This window comes from Protopterus annectens, chromosome 13.part0, assembly GCF_019279795.1.
Source record: "Protopterus annectens isolate FY-2018-M chromosome 13.part0, PAN1.0, whole genome shotgun sequence".
Lineage (NCBI taxonomy): Eukaryota > Metazoa > Chordata > Ceratodontiformes > Protopteridae > Protopterus > Protopterus annectens.
The window spans coordinates 172,477,593-172,492,069 of record NC_056747.1 but is presented as its reverse complement, the minus strand read 5'-3'; the positions used below and the strand labels follow the sequence as shown (position 1 = coordinate 172,492,069).

Here is a 14,477-nt window from a genome sequence, read left to right as displayed (position 1 = left end):
TGGGGGGGGAAAGGACATGTAGCAAGTTTTTATAAAATGCAAACCTAATGGAAACATTTATTAATACCACGGAATGATATACTCTGAATTAGGGAACCAGGCTTTGTCTACAAATTGACAAGTTTAGTGTGTATGTATGTACAATGAAACATTCAGATTGTGCCATCAGTTGTTTGTGGAATGCAACTGTCCTTTTTCATATTTGTTTTCATAGAGAAATAACGGACTTGAAGCAGTGTTCTGAGGGTGATCCCCTCGAATAATTGTATGCATATGATGGTGGTAAAATTAAAGCTTGAAGATGTCCCTGAAGAACTACTTCTGAAGCAGTTCAGTTTAGTATTCCCCTGAACTTTGTACTTGTATATATCATTTTGTGAAGGGCAACACGAGTACCATTGCACAGCAAGGGGATTCCAAAAAGCAGCTGGGTGACTGTGAACAGTTACTTCTCACATATGCCCCCTCAGGGAATACAGAGGATTGGACTGGTGGGTATCTTTTCCATTTGTTAGCCTTTTGGGGTAAAAGGCAGCATGTCAACACAGCAGAAATCTTGCCATTCTATCTTGGTACAGTTCTGTTAGCAGTAGGAATAAAAGGATGCATGGGATATGGTTTGTTTGTGGATCATTAAAGCTGAAGCTAGATAAAAACTATAAGATGGTTAGATGGATCTGGAAATTTTAAAATTAATCTTTGCCAGTGATGACTGCTGCAAATTTGATTGCATCGACAAACATTCACTTGCTTTATGTTGGTCCTTAAAATTGTGTAAAGAAGGTATGGGAAAACTGAGGAAGAGTTTAATATCTCCTAAGGTGGAATAGAGGACATTCAGAGAGTGTTTGAGTATTGAAACAAAAGGCTATGAGGTTTTCCAGGTTGTTTAATGCTATACAAAATCTCAGCTGGAATACTGTGAGCAGTTTTAGGGGCCAGTCCTGGAGAATTGCCTCAATCTGGTTCAGAGTATGTGAAGAGGAGTAAAACTGTTGCATCATTACATCCTAATAAGTGTAGTAATAGTGAGCAGCTTTTAGTTGACTTTTCAACATGGTTGGTTATTTATTTGTTAACCTGGAAAGTCCGACTTGGAATGAATCCAATTTTCAGCAGGGGCCCGGGTAGAAACACTCCAGATGCATTTCTTTGAACATGGGAGAAAACCCATGCGAACGCAGGGAGGACATGCAGACTCCAGATAGAAGGCATCCCAGCCGAGAATCAAACCAAAGAACCTCTTCCTGTGAGGTGAAAACGCTACCGCTACACCAGTGCACTGTCTGTGTTGAAATTATTGTGGCTTGTATTGTGCAAGAAGGTGGTGTATTGCAGTGCTTTTACATTTCCGACAGTGGGGTTGATTTATACATGTATACACACACACACACATATATATATATATATATATATATATATATATATATATACACACACACACACACACACACACACACACACACACACACACACACACACACACACCGGGTAGGAGCTATGTTTTCCTTCCTTTTTATTTAAGTGGAAACCTGCATATTTCTTTTAAACAACTCTTCCAGAAATGCTACTTTTTAGAAATGTTTGTGAATCCTAAGAATGGTTTTACCATGCTGGTTAGAAGAATGTAGGTTAGCTGAAGGCTTCAAGGGAAATGGGGGGAGGACTAAAGAGATTGCTGTTTGGGAGCATAGTGCAACACACAAGCAACCTCAGTAATCCTTTGGTTCCCTTGTATTACATTGTTCAGAGACTGTTGCATAGGATTGTGTGAAAGAATACTGTGCAATATAAGATATGTCTGGCAAACCATAATTCTTCCTTTATATTTCTCAGAGCTGTGTTTTTCAGTTCTTTACTGACTTGTGTGTATTAAAATGATTTTGCCAGCAAATACAAGTTTGTCATCTTCCAAGTTGCATGAAAGAAAATAGAACTTTTTAATCGTCTTATCAGATGTATTCATTTAGATTATAACTGCAGTACCTAATACAAAGTTGTCTTATTTTCTTTCATCACATTTAATATCCTTTTACAGGTGAAGACCAGCAATTGAAGTTCACCGTGATTAAGATGGGTTCTGACAAAGCAGTGCTGAAATGGGAACCGTTTTGGCCTCCAGATTTTCGTGATCTCCTAGGCTTCATGGTTTTCTACAAGGAAGCGTAAGTAGGAACTATGCAGTTGAGCTGGTGCTATAACATATTTGTTTAAAGCCACAAATGCCTTTTATAAAGTTGTGAATATAGAGAACACTGTTAATACTTAGCACAAATTATGCATCCAGAATGAGAAATGGATTGCAGTTTGGAAGGGAGGGTGGTTCACATCAAATGCAGACTGCAAGGAACTGGTCTTTCAATATTGTAACTCTTCAGTTTTGTCTCAGGTTTTGTCAGTCATTGTTTTAACATATGTTGTATTTAAGTGGATCAGACTGAAGTATAGGTAGTAAAACCATCACTTGAGCATACCATAAATTAACAAGCAGAATAGCAAGTGTTCTGCATACTCTGCACATGCTAAGCACAGTTAAAGGATCACGAGGGTCAGAAACTGAAAAAAAAATAAAATTTCATCTTGTTTTGATTTTTCATGCTATACTAATGGCCTTAGAGTTCTATTAAATAGTTTCTGATTTTTATTTTGTTGCAACCCGAAATTACATGAAGGGTTTGACTTATTAATGTAACTTTTTTTGCTAGTCTTCTTCTTTCCCATGATGCATTATTTTCTCTCTTCCCGTTGTCTTAGAATAGCAGTGGTTGGAATTAACTTTTTTTTTTTTTTAATTTAAAAACTGTTTATGTGTATATTCGCTTTATAATCCCAAAATACAGAAATATCGAATTTCAGTGTCTCGAAACTATAAAGCTGAAAAATTAAAAACCCAAAACTTCAAAGCTACGAAATTCCAAACCACAAAAGTTACATAAACACAACACTACATACATACACAAATATACCTACCTGCCGACACAACAAAAAAAAAACTAATGCACACAAACTTGCTACACCCCCCCCCCCACACTTATATATACCAACTCTGAGGTCGCACTAAACGCAAACAGGTAAAACTCACCACTACACACACACACACACACACACACACACACACACACACACACACACACACACACTAAAATCCCTACCCAATACCCTTACAAAAACTCCACTTACCTCAAACCCCAGCTAAATCCACAAACTGCACATCACTTACGCGAACACAACTGCGAATACAACATTTCCGCATTCGCTATTATGCAGTTTCGCATAACTGCACTTTCAACTTTATAGTCTCGAAATACTGAAATTCGACAACTCAGTATTTTGAGATTATAAAGTGAAATTGTGGGGGTCTCTGTCTGCCTTTAGTTAACATTCCCCGTTTTGTGCTTTTTCATGTTTTAAACACACTACAGTATGTCTTTCTTTTATCATCTGCAAAACATTGCCTAACTCAAGATCTCTTTTCAACCAGAGTTTCTTAATTGGTGTGTTTTTTTTATCATTGGTATCTGATTTTCTTCAGTTTGAGACTACACAGTGAAAGCACTGTGAATCCAGTAATTCAGTATGTTTGTGACATCTTTAGGCTGGAAAGGAGGGATATGCAGACTACTTGTTGTGCAAGTCAAAAACCTTAAAATGTGATGGGCAAGTCGATGTAAGCTATAAAGTGGCAAACTCGTAAAATATCCCAAGGCTGCATTCAGTCCCTTGATGTGGTGTACTGAGGAAGCTGAGTATTGTAGAAATGCACACGGAAGAACAAAACTGTCAAATTCATTATTTTTTATATGTTGCAGTGTTTTCATTTTGTTGGGAGGTAAAACGCACACTGGGAAAATTGTTAGTGTTTAGCTCATAATTGTCCTTCAACATGCAGGGGATAAAGAATAGTGTAAAGTTTTTTTGCTTACCTTTTTAAGCAGGATTACTGCTTACGGAGATAGAGTATTGTTTTGACAGTGGCAGATTCTTAGTATATAAAACCAAATAGGAGGAAATTAGAAAGTGGTAGAATACGAATAAAAGAAACAAGGGTGTATGGAAAGAAAAAAATCTTGGAATTGTAGCCAAAACAGCTTGGACAGTGTTGCAGTTTTAAACTTTTTAAAGACATTTATGTTAGGTAGAGGCTTAAGTTTGTGACATGGTTGTTATAGTGAAGCTGCAAAGACTTGATCAGTAGGAGTAGGGTTCATAGGTTCATACTAGTTCATCTGCCCTAGGGCATTTATAAGCCTAGCCAGAGTGTGTGTGGCTTTCACCACCCCTTAGGATGAGAATACTATACCCATTAGTTTGCTGTGCCTCTGTCCAGCAGTTCCACAGAGATGGTTCCCGGGGTAAACCTACGATCTCCCATCCACTCGTCAAGATTTCTCTTGAACAGAGTCAGTGAGGGGCTCTGCCTCACATGGACTGGGATTCTGTTCCATAGTGTAGGGAGTCTCTGGGTGATGACTCTGTCCCTCCAGCACATCCTATTTATATCCGTCCCTCCAGCACATCCTATTTATATCCGTGTTGAGGTTTAAGTCTCTTGCTCTCGTGGCTCTGGTGGATTTGGATTTTTTGAGGTGGAGCATGTCCATTAATTCCGGGTTGGACATGGCCTTGTATGTCAGGCACAGATCACCTCTGAGCAGACGGTATGCGACTGAATAGAGCTGGAGTTTCTTCAGTCGGGCAGTGTAAGACATATGTTTGAGCCCCTTTATCCTTTTGGTGAGGAACTTTTGGGGTCTTTCCAACTACTGCAGGTGTCGGGTAAGGTACATTCCGAATGGGGCGTTGTACTCAATCATTGGTCTGATAAGTGAAGAGTACAGGGGTACAATGACCTCTCCTGATCTGGATGTGAATCCCTTCATGATCAGGTGGGCAATGTAGAAGGTCTTCCTAACCACTTTGGCAATGTGAGTGTCAAAAGAGAGGTTACTGTCAACTTGGGTCCCCAGGTCCCTGATAACGTCTTCCGTGTTTAATGGATTACCACCTATGTGGTAATTAGGGGTTACCTTGTTTTTCCCAAAGGGTATGACTATACATTTTTTGGCATTTAGCTTAAGGCCATGGCTCTGGCACCAGTTATCCATTTCTATGAGACCTCTCTGGAGGATGTCTGTGTCTGATGTAGTGTCAATTATGGTGCCCAGTTTGCAGTCATCTGCAAATTTTGTCAGCCACAATCCCCCTATGTTTGCCTTCACTAAAGAAAAATAAATGCCGAACAAGAGGGGGCCCAGGACTGAGCCCTGTGGGACACCGCTCATGACCGGCTTAGAGTCTGACATGGCACCAGCAACTCTAACCCTATGGGTTCTGTCCTTGAGCCAGTTTGCAACCCATCTTGTGACATATGGGTTTACATCTAAGCTGGTGAGCTTTTTCTATGATGCCCGAGTGGGGTATTGTGTCGAACGCTTTTGCTAGGTCAAGGTAGGCTGTGTGAACTGCCTTACCCTCATCAATGGCCTTAGTGACTGTTTCGAAAAAGTCGACCAAGTTCAAGAGGCAGGATCTGCCCTTGACAAAGCCAAATTGGGTAGGATCCAGTGTCTGTAGGTCCCCAATGTCTTTATTTATGAGTTCCATTATGATCCTTTCCATAGCTTTGCAGACAAGGCTCGTCAAGCTTATGGGGCGGTAATTTCAGGGCCTGTAGAAGCACCGCCTTTGTGGAGTGGGACCACAGTTGCCGTCGCCATTCTTTGGGTACGTATCCTGTAGTAAGGCTAAGATTAAACAGCAGCCTTATGTGTGGGTTTAGTTCCTCATTGAGTTCGTGTAGCACACAGCCGGGGACACCGTCCAGTCCCATTGATGCTGTGTTTTTTGCTTTAGAGAGAGCAGCTCTCACCTGGGCATCTGAGATGTTTGGGAGGCTAGACTCCGGTGGGATAGATATTTCTCCTTTTGGGGTGGAGGGAGGGGAGAAATTATCACTGAACCTGTCTGCCAGTATGTTGGCAATGTCTGTGGGTTCAGTGATTTTTGTATCATTTTGGACTAATTCTGAGCATATCTGGGAGTTTCCACCCAGGTTTCTAACATAGCTAAAGAAGGCCTTATGATTGTCTTTTGTGTCATTAGCGATTGTTCTCTCAAAGTTGGCCTTGGATGATTTTATGAGTGATCGTAGTTTTTTGCTAGTAGTGATCAGAGATGCCTTCCCTTTTAGGGCTTTTGCTCTGTCATGTAGTAGCTTTCTCCTCTAGGGGGTTAGATAGGTCTTTTCAGGGAGTCCACTACCCTTAATGCCGAGGATGTTAAGAGCTCCATGGTTTGAGACAGAATTATCATAAAAATGAGTCTTGGATTCACATGCCTCTGAATTTCATTTTATCTGAGGACATCTGAATTCCAGTTTAACCACAATTAATTTACAGTTAAATGATATGATGCTGTGAAATCAGGTTTAGCCATAAAGCTGCAAAAAAGTAAATTACTTTGTCAGTATCCAGCCAGGTCTGTCTTGATGATTTTTTTTTATTATTATTATTATTTTAGGTGCATGAAGTCTGCCACCATGTCCATTTTTTAGTCGTAAACTACTTAAGTTATAAAAAGAAAAACATAGTGTAAGAAATATAAAGGAACGTAAATAATGGAGAGAGTGTAAAGCACATATTTTAATTCTGCAGATATTAAACTTAATATTGTTAATTATATAGTTTATATGTTCGTCTGTCATTGCCATTTCTAGCAAACATTTAAAAATGATGTCCTAAATAGTTAAATGATGCCAGCGCATTAAATTGAGGACTTCTTTTACTGGCCATTGGCACAGCTTAAATTGTTAAATGTAATTATGAGCCTTAAAAGCAAACATAGAGCCATAGACGTGGCCCTGATGGATCTGGGCATGCAGGATGAGGAGCCTGAAACCCATATAACATCTTTAATAAATTGTTGTAAAAACTGTCGTAGTAAAAACTAATTGACAGTGAAGACTGGATGAGATCATAGGATCTTAAGAAGTTACTAGGCTATTGTCCCTGAGGCCCTTATAAGCCTAGCCAAGAGTTTAGCCCATATTTAGAGAAGTCAGCACCCAAAGCCCCTGTCTAGCAGGAACACGGGTGGAATCCCGGGGTCTCTTTTCTGTTTCCCATCCAGTTACACAGGTTGCGCTTGAAAAGGGATAATTCGGTACTCTGCTTGACGTGGAGTGGGAGTCTGTTCCGCAGATGGAGGAATCTCTGGGACACAAATCTGTCCCGCCAACAAATCCTATTGATGTCACAGACCAGGTTGAGTTTGCGCATGTGGATTACACGTGTGGAGTTTGACTTGCGGATATGCAGCAGTCCCATCAAGGAGGGGTCTGAGATTGCTTTGTATGCCAGGCAGAGGTCACCTCTGAGGAGTCTGTATGAAATTGGGTAGAGGAACAGGGGTTTTAGCGTATCTGTGTAGGTAGAAGTTTGAGACCCTGGATTGTTCTGTTAAGGAACCTCTGTGCTCTCTCCAGTTGCTGCATGTGTATTCCGAGGTACATGGCGAAGGGGGCATTGTACTCAATAATTGGCCTTATAAGGGAAGAATACAAGGGTGTTATGACCTCCTTTTCCCTGGATGAGATACCTTTAGTTGTGAGGTGCGCCATTTAGAAAGCTTTCTGTACAATGGAAGCAAAATGGTGGTCAAAAGTCAGGTTGCTATCAACCTGGGTGCCCAAATCCCTCATGACTGATTGCATGTTTAGGACGTTATTAATGTGATAATATGTGGGGACATCACTCTCCCCAAAGGGGATGATGCATTTTTTGTTATTGAGCTTGAGGCCATGTTTCTGGCACCAGTCATATTTTGAGTGAGACCCTCTTGGAGGATGTCCACATCACTTAGGGAATTGACCACACTCAGCTTGCAGTCATCTGAAAACTTGGTCAGCCATAGCCCACTGGTTTCGGCCTGCACCTCAGAGAAGTGTATCCCGAATAACAGATGCCCCAAGACCGAACCATGGGGTACGCCACTAGTTACAGTTCTATTGCTTAAGGTGACTCCCCTTATTATGATTAGATGGTTTCAGCTATCAGTAAGCCAGTTTGCTTACCCATCTGATAACATATGGATTGATACCTAGTTGAGAGAGTTTGTCTACTATGCCCCAATGGGGAATAGTGACGAAGGCCTTGGTCTGGTCAAGGTAGGAGGTGTGCACCATCCTTCCCCTCATCCATGGCTTTGGCTACTGTCTCAAAAAAATCGACCAAATTTAACAGACATGACCTTCCCTTGACAGAGACAAACTATGTGGGGTTGAGTGTTTGGAGGTTGTCAATGTCCTTGTTAATGAGGTCCATGATAGTCCATTCCATGGCCTTGCAGATCAGGCTAGTTAGGCTGATGGGCCTACATACCTCTCAACCATACCAAATTTCTTGGTATTTACCAGTTTTGAGGCAAAATAATTGGGTGCCACGAATTACCGAGTGGCCCCTTTTAATGCCCTATTTTTTTCTATTTCTTTTGTTTAGGGGAGTACAACTTTAAATGTAATGCTGACATCACCATGCTTCGCCAGCAACCAGCATATTCTCCTGCAGTGTCATCAGTATGCAGGGGTGATTTGGGGCATGTGTGATGACATTGCTTTGTGAGGTAGACCTCCTGCTTGTCAGAGTGTCGGACTGTGCTTAAACTTTACCAACTGGAAATTTGAATGGAGCACACCAGCACAACAGGAAGCAGAGCAGTAGTTTACAATTTAAAGCAACTAAAAATCCACAAGGCACGTTGTCTGGGAGCCGGGCTTTCTCTAGAAGCCTATTTACGAATGTAATACTTTAAACACAGTATTTTATTACAATTTAAGTTAAACGTAAGTTCTGCTTCTGCCAAGTGCCAACTTCTGATTCTGATTAGCAGCAATTTGCAATTTGTTGTGTGCCTTTTACCTTTGTGTTTCTGGGATTTATGGATTGCTTGGAGTAGCTGTTTTTTTATTTCTGTTGAACTGCGTTACCATATGTTTTCACAGTAGTTTTCCTTATGCACAGTGTTATGCTGACTGCATGTCTGCCTGTTGCCTCATTCTAGCTCATTTGTGGAATATATACTTGATGCATTACATAAGTACTGTTAATTAAATAACTGAGTGCACTCTAACACTTTTGAATATTATTTACTTAAACTGAATGCTGAGATACAGGTTGTTGTGTTTTATTGCAAAATTGTCTTGTACTGTGTCAATTAAAGTAGCTTCTGAAAGCTGTAATTGCGATACTTTGATAGTAACTGCTGTAAGCCGTTATTCTGATTTATTTTTATTTTTTTTTGCTAAATGTGGTGGGGGGGCAGTACAAGGTAGCGAGTAGCCTGATTTCAGGTTGTTCTGGTCAAGGTTCGCATTTTGCCTGTTTAAGACCATTTTTACAGTGCATTAAAATGTCCTGCTGCATCGACTTGGATTTCACAAGAGGGGTTGTAGTAATAAGTTTGATTTCAGCTGTATTTTGCCAGTGTCCATTCAGTGAATCCACTTGGGTTTAATTACAAAAAAGTACATCTCCAGTACTTTACTCAAACTTTGTTTGTTCCGAGAATACAGAAGTCCGCAGGTTACACAGTATGTGCTGCTTCCTTATCTGGAGGAATATGTTCCTATTGTTCTTGACATTACTAAATTGCTACGCAATGAAGGGAATAGCCACCTATACCCAACCCATCTCACAGTTAAACGCATCTCTCCAAATGCTGCTTCTGCAAAATGATAAACGCTGCATTATTTTCATATATTGGCTCCTACAGAAATGAAATAAATAAGCCTGTCTTTAAATTTTTTGTTCAGCTGATTACAGGAAGTATGCCTGACTACTCCCTTGTTAGCATTAGTGCACCAGGTTATGGAAATTCTCTCCATTATTACTTGTCCATATACAAAATTTAATTTGAAAATACACATGTTTATGTATTACAGTTTAAAAGTATATTCCTGGTTGTCTGTCTCAGAATTGTATATCATTCTGTGGAGAATGTGAAAGCTATTGCTTCTTGCTATTCTGTATGACTTCTAAACTACTTTTCTTTGTTTGCTGTTTGTAAGGATTAGACAGTGTTATCACCCATTAAAGTACATATGCACTAAGTGCATATAGAATGCATAGCTCACCTTTCTTGAAATAGGGCACGCATATACACACTTGCATACAATTTTGGGGTCACAGCACTGGAATTTTTGTCTGCAAACTTACTTAGACCTGTAGAGTGAATGGTGAAGACTGTTTTCTTAAGATCTGAGCTTTGCTGTTGCTTGTTTGCTGTTACTACATGTTCCGCTGTTATTTGCAACCTGAAGGACAGTAATGCATCTTTCCCTTATCTACCATTTGTATTACATTGCAACCTTATGGACAGTAATGCACCTTTCCTTTATTTACCATTTGTATTACAAGTGCACAGAGGAAAGTGTGTGTATGTGTGTAATGCATCTTTCACTTGTCTGCCATTTGTATTACGAGTGCAGAGAAAAGTGTGTGTGTGTGCATCTTTCCCTTGGCTAACATTTGTATTACGAGCTCAGAATGTTTGGCTCATTCTTTGGGTCTGTTCCTCTTAAAATTTGTGGGTTCCTGGCAAATCAGTGAGAACTGAATTCACTAAATAATGATAGCCATTTAAGTTTCAGTCAGAAACACATAGTAACACAAAACATGTTATTCTAGCAACTTTTTAAGATTATACAAGCAATGTTTAGAATGTGCCCCTGGGTTTTGGGCCTTTGTCCCTTCCCAATAAATTTTGACTTTTTCCAGATTTCTTGTGCTGCATAGTTCTTAAGTGGGAGAGAAGTTTAGTGCTGCTTATGCCAAGTCTGTTTGTGTTAGTAGTACAACACGTAGTATGCTTGCTTTTGATGCAGAAGATTGTGGGTTCTACTCCCACAGTATGTAGAGGGATTGCTGATATTGTGTTGTACTTTTAAAGGGGGTGGATGCTGCAGTCCTGAGAATGTCCTCTTTGGCTGAGATACCTAGTAGCTATTAATCTGTTATCAGTTTGCCATCTAATCCCTATTGCAACACCACTAACTTACTTTTTTTTTTTTTTTTTTTTTTAATGTAACATAGGCAATTTATTCCTCAAGGGCAACAGGCACTTTATTTGTAGATGAAACAATGAAATATAAAGTTGTTTGCTAGCAGCAACCTCTCCATTAGTTACAGATCTCTTTAATGTGGAATTATTTAGATGACTTTTATTTCTGCAGAGATTGTGCATATTTACTAATACTGGTGGACTGTAGAAGTTTGAGTAGACTTTTATGATGGAAACGTTTTGAATTGGGCAGTTTTGTCATTATTGGTTCATGCATTTTGCTTCATTGCTTACTGGAAACATGTTTAAACAATAAATGTTAAAAAAATGTTCCAAGAAGTGTGCTGTATTACACAAGGAATATAATTTAATACAATCAGGAAGTTGTATCAAAGAACACATGTATGTTTCATGTGCAAGGGGCCATTGATTTGAAAACGGCCCAAAGGTAATCTTTATCCGCCACTGGCCAGATGAATTTTCTTTGAATGTGGGTTTCAATGCTGTTTCAGTGACTGTGAGTTTCAAGGGCAAAGAAGTTTTAATGCTAAGTCTATTTTCATTGTGAGAGAGTATTGCTTTGTTTAACAGATGTTTGTTGGTGTTTGAGCTATAAAATGTAAAAAAAAAAAAGTTTTAAAAGAAATCCAAATAATTATTGTAGAAGTAAAGGTGTAAAATTTTGGGTTTGGGGTTTTAAATTTAAATATAATAATTAATTATTTATAAAATTAACCCATGTTTGTGATATTAAATTAAGGGGAAAATTATATATATATAAAAATATTGGTGTTAAAAAATGTTATTAAGGTTAAATATTGTTTAAATGTTTAATAAATTAATATATAAAAAAAAAATTATATTTTTTTAAGGGGAATATTTTACAATTTAAAAAATTTTAATTTATAAAAATTTTAAATATATTATATTTTTTATATATTTGAAATTTTTTTAAAATTTTTATTATGTTAAATATTATTTTTGAAATAATAATATAATTTGTTTGTTTTATTGAATTTTTATGTGGTTATTGTATATTTAATTATCCCTTTTATATATATAAAATTTTAAATATTTTGGTTGTTTTTGGTGTGAATTAGTTATTTAATAATTTATTGTTTGTGTGTGTTTATATGTTTTATTATATTAAAATTGTGTGTTACATATTTATATTTTATATAAAAGGGGGTGTGTTGTAATTTTGGTATATTAATATTTGTGTATATGTTTATAAAGATATTTTTAACAAAAAATATTTTTGTTTTGGTGTGTGGTATATTGGGTATATAATATATATATGTATTTATTTATAAAAAATTGCCATTTACATTTTCTTGGTTGGAAACAATATTTTCCCTTTTATATTTTTATTTTTCAATATCCCAATATTTATTTCCTTAATAATTTTTTGTGGGGTGTATATTTATATATAATATAGTGTGGTGAAATTTTAACATTTCAATTTTTTGGGCGGGTTTGTGTTTATCCCAATTTAAATTGTTTTTCTTTAAATTTTTGTTAAAATTGGGGGTTTTTATAATATAAGGGGTTGAATTTTTTACAAATATGGGTTTACTTTATATTTTATATATATATAATATAAATTGTGGGTTTTTAAATATATGTTTTGAAAAATACAAATTTTATATCGGTTTATAGTATATATTTACTTTATTTTTTTATATTTTTTAATATATATTTTTAAAATATATTATTGTGTGTTTTTGTTTATGATAATATGTGTGTTGGGTTATATATATATTATTGTTATATATACATATATTATTTTATTTTTATAATTTTATTTGGGGTGTGTATATTTTGTGTGTGTGTTGTTGTATATATATAAAATATATATATATATATTTTTTTTGTGTGTGTATACAATATTTTTATGTTTTTATAATATACATATAATTTGTTATAATAACATATTGTGTGTATATATACAATTATAAAAATTTTTATATATATTTTTATTGTGTGTTAATATAATATTTTTGTGTATATATAAATACATATAATATTGTGATATATAATAAAATGTGGTATAAAATTTTACAATATATACATAAAATGTGTGTTTTTTGTGTGTATATATAAAAATTTTTTATATATTTTTTATATATGTGTGTGTGTTTTATATTATACATATATATAAAATATAATTTGTGTGTGTATAATAATATAATTTTATATTTTTTTGTGTTTGTGTTATAATATATAATTTTTAATATAATATAGTGTGTTTTTTTATAATAATTTTGTGTGTTGTGTTATAAAATATTATATGTGTGTGTATATTTATTATATATTTGTGTATTTTGTATATATATTATATATAATATAATATATATAAGTGTGTGTTTTGTGTGTGTGTGTATTTTAAATATTTTTTATATATATGTGTGTGTTTTATATATATATATATATATATATATATGTGTGTGTTATTATATATATATATATATATATATGTGTGTGTGTTTTTTTAATTATATATTTTTATATAATATGTGTGTGTGTGTGTTTTTATATATATATATATATATTTTTTTTAAAATATATATATATAATATAATATAATGTGTGTGTATATACTTTTTAAAATTTTTAAATAATGTGTGTGTAATACTATCCATATAATAAATAATATAATTGTGTGTGTGTTTCAAAATTTTTTATATAAAATGTTTTTATAACATAATATATATGTTTTATATACATTTTTATATAAAAATAAAATGGGGTGTGTTCCCATAATATATATACATATAATATTTTTGTGTGTATATAATATATATATTTTTTTTTAAAATTTTTGTGTGTGTTTTAAATAATAAAATATATATTGTGTGTGTGTGTGAAAAACATATATATAATTATAAATATATTAAATTTTTTTTTTGTGTGTGCTTTATTCATAATTTTTCAATTATGTATTTTGCCCCTTTTAAAAACTTTTACAAATTACATAAAATTTTGGGGTGTTTGATCCCCATAAAAATATATTGGGGTGTTGACAAAATTTACCCCCCCATTATATATTTTCATTTTTATATTTTTTTAAAATGTGTGTGTGTGTTAATAAATATATATTTCCCCAGTGATACATAATATATTTTTTATGTGTGTATAAAAAACTTACATAAATGTGTGTAAATAATGGGGAATTAAAAATATATATATAATATATAAATAAATATGTGTGTTTTTTTGGTGTGTTTAATAATTATATAATATAGTGTGTGTTTTATAATTTTATATATAAATTTTTATAATGTGTGTAAAATAATTTTTATATATAAATATTTATATATTTTGTGTGTATAATATATAATATATATATATATGTTTTTTTTTTTAATATATATATTTTAATATAAAAATTTGTGTGTTTTATTTTGTATTTATATATATAT

General features: G+C 35.0%; 1 protein-coding gene across 1 annotated transcript in view; it reads left to right on the top strand.

Moving 5' to 3' along the window:
- Positions 1-14,477, top strand: part of INSR (insulin receptor) — a 1,335,646-nt gene that overhangs the window by 713,259 nt on the left and 607,910 nt on the right. Inside the window, exon 7 of the mRNA XM_044090750.1 lies at positions 2,039-2,165. Within this exon, the coding sequence (XP_043946685.1) occupies positions 2,039-2,165 (127 nt within the window). The remainder of the gene's footprint in view (positions 1-2,038; positions 2,166-14,477) is intronic.